The sequence below is a fragment of the Glycine max genome, chromosome 10 (genome assembly GCF_000004515.6).
Source record: "Glycine max cultivar Williams 82 chromosome 10, Glycine_max_v4.0, whole genome shotgun sequence".
Lineage (NCBI taxonomy): Eukaryota > Viridiplantae > Streptophyta > Magnoliopsida > Fabales > Fabaceae > Glycine > Glycine max.
The window spans coordinates 25,070,606-25,077,738 of record NC_038246.2 but is presented as its reverse complement, the minus strand read 5'-3'; the positions used below and the strand labels follow the sequence as shown (position 1 = coordinate 25,077,738).

Sequence of the window (7,133 nt, the reverse complement as noted above, 5' to 3'; positions counted from 1 at the left end):
AGTTGGGAGGGAAGGGAGCAACAAAATGCTTATTGGAAAGAAGGAAGCTGCTGGAAGAGGGGGGTGTTTGTTGCAAGTGAGGGAGCATGCATGTGTTTTTTCAATTTATAAGCGAAGAAGGATTGTGGGAGGGGGGTATTGCGCCAACCCCCTTGGTGCAACATGTTCACGTGCCTACGTACCTGTACCTACCTACCTACGCCTATACCGACAAAAAGTGATTGCGCCACTGTAACGGTAGCAATCGATTATGCATATTTGTTGGCACAACAGCTCAATGCCACATGTCAGCTCCCCATTGTATTGCGCCCCTGCCTTCACGTGCCTACGTACCTATGCCTACCTGCGCCTATACTGACAAAAGTGGTTGCGCCACTGCAATTGTAGCAACCCATTGCGCATATCTATTGGCACAACACAACTCAATGCCACATGTTAGCTCCCGGTTGTATTGCGCTCCTGCCTTTGGCGTAATATAAATAAAAACAAACCGGCTGGTAAAATATTTGAAAATAGACCCTATTGATAAATAGTTTACAAAAGGAGCCTAACCTGATACTTTTACCGGGATTTGAGACTATCGAGGGGTATTGATTCTCTGGCTTAAGCGGGAATGTTACCGTGACGTTCCTATTATTTGGACAATTAGATTAACACTTTATATAAGATTTTGACATGTGTATTGGAAGTTTCATTTTAATTTTAAAATAAAAAATTAAATTCATTTTTAGAGTAAGATGCATTGATTACTTAAAAATAAAAAATATAAATTTAATTTCAAATACATAAAAATAATGTAATAAATTAATAAAAAATTAGTCTTTAAACATTAGAGCTTAATATCAAATTAATTTTTAAAAATATAATTCATTATTAAATTAATTTTTAAATATTATAATTTAATAAAAAATAATCTTACAAATTTAATAATAAAATTTATTTACAATACTTTTTTTTTTATCTTTTTAAGATTAATTTGTTAGTATATGTATATGAATTTACTTTTAACTTTTGTTTCCTCCTTTAACCCAGCACACTAAAATGAACTTCTTTGTTAAAAAAATCCAAACACTGACGACCTCAAAACGATCCGGCGTCGCGCGCCGCCTCCGCAAGAACCTCGTCCCCGACATGGCGGAGCTGCTGCTAGATCCGAAAGTCGGATCCGAACACGGCATCAACCTGCTGGTGCATCCAAAAAGCCTCTGCCGCTGCAAACCCTGACACTATGTCGCTGCTGCCGGATTTGAAGGCCTGACCCGACATGGCGGTGGCCTGCTGCTGGTGGATGCGAAAACCCAACCCCACAATTTATTCCCACTGTTAATTCCCAAAGTTAGAAAGTTAAATGGTTAAACTAAAATTTTCCAATACACGTGTCAAAATCCAACACAAAACATTCATCAAATGGTCCAACTCGCTGGAACGGCACTCTAAGTGCTGATGAAATTTCCAATTTGAATGAGTTGTCAATGTTTTAGTGGATATATGTAAAGCTAACGCGTTAGGTGGGTGTGTATACAAGATTTGTTCGTTGATCAACTAGTCAAACTATTGGCTCTCTGTTCAAGGTGCAAACTAAAGAACCTGCCCTATCTTTTAAATTCCTTGTGGGACAGGTAAACCATTAACGTAGGCAAGTCTTGTTCATTCATTGACAATTCAATGGCCTGAGGTGAACCTTATCTTCTTGTGTATTCACCAAATGAGTGAATGAACGGGTCGTCGACATGTTGTTACTCTTACTCAACTACCTTTTCTTTCTGTTCAATTTTTCTATAACAAAAACCGAAGCCATTGATAACCTTCAGTATCTGAATCACAGCTGTTCAAGCAACAAAACCTTCACTCCAAACAGCACCTACCAATCCAACCTCCAAACCCTCCTCACCTCCCTATCTTCCCATGCCACCACTGCACAATTCTTCAACACCACAACGGGTGGCGGAGACGCCGCCGGCGAAAACATTTACGGCTCCTTCATGTGCCGTGGCGATGTCAGCAACCACACGTGCCAAGAATGTATTAAAACTGCAACCCAACAAATAACCGTACGGTGTCTCAACTCCAAAGAGGCCTTAATTTGGTACCACGAATGTATGGTTCGTTATTCCAACCGTTGTTTTTTCTCCGCCGTGGAAGAATGGCCTAGGTTCAACTTCGTGGATTTCAACGTGAATACGAATTCAACAGAAGGAATCTATGGGTATTGGTTGCTATCCAAAACGTTGAGTGATGCAGTGGGTGAGGCTGTGAAAGCTGGCACCAAGAAGTTTGCAACGAAAAACGCTACCGTTTTTGGGTCTCAAAGAGTGCATACTCTTGTTCAGTGCACGCCAGATCTATCAAGCGAAGATTGCAGTAAGTGTTTGGGTGATATTATGAGAGATATTCCTTTGTGTTGTCTCGGAAGGAGAGGTGGAATGGTTCTATTTCCAAGCTGCACTTTGATGTTTGGGATAGGACAGTTCTACAGAGACTTTCCTCATGGTACACCAGAATCAAAATCAGGTAAGAGTTTAATCTCTATCTAAAATAATAATTTTATAATATCAATTCAATCATAATTAAATTATTTTAAAAATGAATAAATTTATCATTTATAATTGAATTATATAAATATGTGTATAATTTTTTTTCTCATAAGCTAATACTTCACATGTTTAGTTGTCTCAGCATAATTAGGACTGAAGATAAGAAAAACACTCAATCTCGGCCATTAACTAATTTAAGTGCTAGTTAGGTGAATATTTAAAATATTTTTTAAATGTTTTATGGTTAAATTAGTAGTTTAAAGATTTAAATTAAGTATTATTATATTTTTACAAATAATTAAAATAGATTACAATAAATATTGCAAATAAATCCTTGAGTGATTGATTTAGTAACAAATTATATAAAGAAAAAAAACAGATTGATAAAAAAAATAAGGTACTAATTTGCTGCTTAAAAGTTTTAAGAACTAAGGTAATTTATGGAGGACTGGATTTTCATTAACTGAGAAAAAGAGATGAAATAAATATTTTCACTTGTTTGGTAAAAAGAGTGAGAGATTTACGTAAAATTCTTCTTGCTCCTCAATGGATAGAAATATGAGAGACAAAATAATTTTGAATGAAATTATATATCCATTCATTTATTTGCTATCAATTCCTGAAACCATAGAAAATGAGAGTAGTACGTACTACATTTAGTATTTTCTTTTATTTTTTAGTTTAAATATTAAATTGATGAGAAATATAAATGTCAACTTTTCTCATTTATTTTTTCCAATCATCTGTTAACACTATTCTTATGATCCAGTGTGGGATCTTGTTCACTAGGTGATTATCTAACACGCGCGCGTCAATATTTTTGGTTAGGCATCGCCATCAATCGAGAATACTGTTAATTTTGATCATTTTTTTTATTTTACTTCTTTTTGCATAACAATTTTGATCGTCTTTAAAAAATTAAGATAATTAGATCTAGACTGTATAAATATAAATAAAAGATTGAGTTTTAATGTTAAAAAATTAGATGATTCTCTGAAAAATTTACTTTTTAAGTAGTTATATAAAAATTTTGACAGTTGATGTTTAATTATCCAGTTTATAATTTGACTTTGGAAGATCAACATTTTCCTCTTGAGTTTGCCCTAGTAATATAACATGTTGCGTGTGAGACTAAGGTAGATATATACATTTAATTCATTTCTCTTATTCTAACTAACGTATTAAAGTAAGTGCACATTTTCATATACAGAATTAAAAAACCCATCAATTAACGATTTAGTATGAATTTACCTTCGTTAATTAATTAGTATAATTTTTTCTAATGAAAATTAAATTTAGTATAGACATTGCAAGATTATATTAACAAATAATTTCGTTAGTATAAAATATGAGAGAATACCATAGGCTAAATATGTTTTTTCCAAAAGTATAACAGATTTGAATTTAATTTACCCTTTGAACAAAAATTGTTTTGCATTTTTTTATAAATAAATGTTAATGGTTAATTCTTGTTAGAATGTAACTCAAAGATATTCAAACTCACGACTTATCTCCCTTCCCTTCTTCCTTCAATTATTTAGTTAATTTTATAGTTCTCATTTTTTTTTTGCATTTGATCCCGAGAATTTAAGAAATTTCATTTTAGTTTTTTCTTAACTTTGTTTGTTTTTACAGTTAAATGTGACCATAGTCATCCCAGTCGGTGATTTAAAAATAATTTGACATGTCATTAACTAATTAAATAAATAAAAAATTAGCTGATTAAAAATTAAAAAACAAGTAAAAAGTAATAAAAATAGAAGGTTAGAGAAGCCAATATTCCTCTGATAGATCTATTCTGTTTGGAGCTTATACAATTGATTTAACTCATCATCCCTATCTAATTCCCCTATCTAATTAGCTCACCAAATTATCTCCAACATCTTAATAGCGTTAAGTAAAGAACTAAAATATAAGGGTGTGTTTGGTTTATATTTTTTATTTTCTTGTTTCTATTTCTTGTTTTTATTTTCTTAAAAATGTTTTTATTTTTAAAAGATTAGAATTCTGAAAATATGTTTGGTTTGACTTTTTGTTTTCTGTTTTTGAAAAATAAAAATAATAAAAATGCTTTTTCGACAGGAAATATATTCTTAGATTTGCTTAAAATTACATTCTTTATCACTACTTTTCATTTTACCAAAAATGAGGTTCCTGGTTTCAATTGAAAACACTCAAAATGAGATTTTATTGTTTTCAGTTTTTGGTTCGTTTGGAAAAATATTTTTACTAAAAATGAAAACAGAAATCCAACCAAATAAATTTTTATCACCATTTTCTATTTTCAGTAAAAATGAAAACAGAAAATAATTAAACCAAACACTCCCTAATATTTCTAGAATTCTGGAATGAAAAGGAAAGAAAAAAATTCAAAGAACTAAAATCAAATTCAATGTATTTTAGAGGACAAAAAAATATTTTTAATCCAATACCATATATCAATGTACCAAATGTTAATAGTATACATCGTATCATACGTACCATATTGATACATATCTTTAAAAGCTATAGTGCTATACAAATGATAATTTATTTTTTTAGACAATAACTTAAAAGCAGTGTTCCATACTTTTGTAAGTTAGTAAATAACATTTTTTTAATAATTGTCAATATTTAACAATTGTCAACGGTTTCTGAAAAGTATGTTAATTCTTATGTAGAAAATGAAAAGGGTTCACTACGAACAATTGTTATAATTGTCCTCCTTGTTGTTGTTGTTCCGGTGATGCTAAGCTTCTTTAGCTATCATTTGATACGAAGAAAAGCAAGAAAGAGAAATTACAAGATTCTTCTAAGAGAAAATTGTACGTATTCTTATTGTAATAAAAAATTCTTTAATCCATGTAAGTTTAAATTTGCAAACTTATTTTAACAATTCAAACATTTGTTTAGTTGGTCAGGAAAGTGTCACTATAGAGGGTTTGCAATTTGATTTGGATATAATTGCAGCTGCAACAAATAACTTTTCACATGAAAATAAGATTGGTAAAGGTGGATTTGGAGAAGTTTACAAGGTTAGAACATGTGATAATTTATTTATTTTATGGTTATGCTTTTCCATTTTAATAATCATTTATATTCTTAGGGAATTCTTCCTAATGGACGACGTATAGCTGTGAAAAGATTATCGACAAATTCATCACAAGGTTCGGTTGAATTCAAAAATGAGATTTTATCAATAGCAAAACTACAGCATAGAAATCTTGTGGAGTTAATAGGTTTTTGTCTAGAAGTGCAAGAGAAGATTCTTATTTATGAGTACATGTCCAACGGGAGCCTTGATAACTTTTTATTTGGTTTGATTCTTGACTTTAAACTCTTGAATAATATCAAATTGATGATTAATGTATTTTGCATTCTTTTCAATACATTATATCTTTACAAATATATGTTTCGTTCTATCTTAATTCATTTAACCTAATATTGCAGATCCTCAACAAAAGAAGTTGAGCTGGTCACAGCGTTATAAAATTATAGAAGGAACTGCACGAGGAATTCTTTATTTACATGAACATTCTCGCCTTAAAGTTATACATCGTGATCTTAAACCAAGTAATATTCTATTAGATGAAAATATGAATCCTAAGATATCAGATTTTGGTATGGCTAGAATTATTGAACTAAATCAGGATCTTGGGAAAACTCAAAGAATCGTTGGAACATTGTAAGTTTAAAAAAAAAATCTTTCTTATTAGTTCTTCACATTATATGTTTTAACTAATTAATATTTTTTTTCTTACAGTGGTTATATGTCTCCAGAATATGCAATATTTGGACAATTTTCTGAAAAATCTGATGTTTTTAGTTTCGGAGTTATGATTATAGAGATTATCACGGGGAGAAAGAATATAAATTCTCACCAATTGCCCGATATTGTAGATAGCCTCATGAGTTATGTAAGTATAATATTTCTTAAAAAAATTCGCTCTTACACAAAATGTAAACCAAATTAAATTGATTTAAATGCTGTGAAACATAAAATTAAAATATTTAATTTTGATCCTTATGTTGTTACAGGTTTGGCGACAATGGAAGGATCAAGCACCACTGAGCATATTGGACCCAAATTTGGAAGAAAATTATTCTCAATTTGAAGTCATTAAGTGCATTCATATTGGTTTACTATGCGTTCAAGAAAATAAAAATATTAGGCCTACTATGACAAAAGTTATTTTTTATCTCGATGGTCACACACTTGATGAGTTGCCATCTCCACAAGAACCACCATTTTTCTTTCGAGATATAAAGGATAAAAAAATACCTATGCAACATTTTTCTGTAAATAAGATGTCTACAAGTATATTTTATCCTCGATAATAAGTTAATTCTATTTTATAGCATTATTTACTTGTGTTTCTAATGATTGAACTCTCATTTATAGTTATGCTTATGGTTATCAAACTCTTGAGTTAATTTGCTAACTCTTAAAGTTTACAAGTCCATTTATTTTTTATGAGTTGACTATTGTGTAAACTATTTTTTTAGTAGACTTTGAGTAGATTCTATAAATTCTAAGTAAATTCGGTAGACTCTCAAGTTTACTACCGAGTCAACAAGTTAAAAAAGTTAGACCAAAATATAAGTTATTTTAGGTTGTTC

General features: G+C 30.9%; 1 protein-coding gene across 5 annotated transcripts; it reads left to right on the top strand.

Moving 5' to 3' along the window:
* The first annotated feature begins 1,549 nt into the window (after positions 1-1,549).
* Positions 1,550-6,875, top strand: CRK15 (cysteine-rich receptor-like protein kinase). Of its 5 annotated transcripts, none has more exons than XM_006588889.4 (7): positions 1,550-2,511; positions 5,195-5,338; positions 5,427-5,548; positions 5,620-5,680; positions 5,964-6,198; positions 6,277-6,430; positions 6,552-6,875. In XM_006588889.4, the coding sequence occupies exons 1-7, from the start codon at positions 1,731-1,733 to the stop codon at positions 6,849-6,851; spliced, it is 1,797 nt and encodes a 598-aa protein (XP_006588952.1). In that variant the 5' UTR covers positions 1,550-1,730; the 3' UTR covers positions 6,852-6,875. The 5 variants fall into 5 exon arrangements, with proteins under 5 accessions (XP_006588952.1, XP_014618594.1, XP_006588951.1 ...); XM_006588887.4 differs by having other exon boundaries at positions 1,552-2,511; positions 5,620-5,830; XM_014763108.3 differs by lacking the exon at positions 5,195-5,338 and having other exon boundaries at positions 1,551-2,511; positions 5,484-5,548; positions 5,620-5,830.
* The last annotated feature ends 258 nt before the right edge of the window (positions 6,876-7,133 follow it).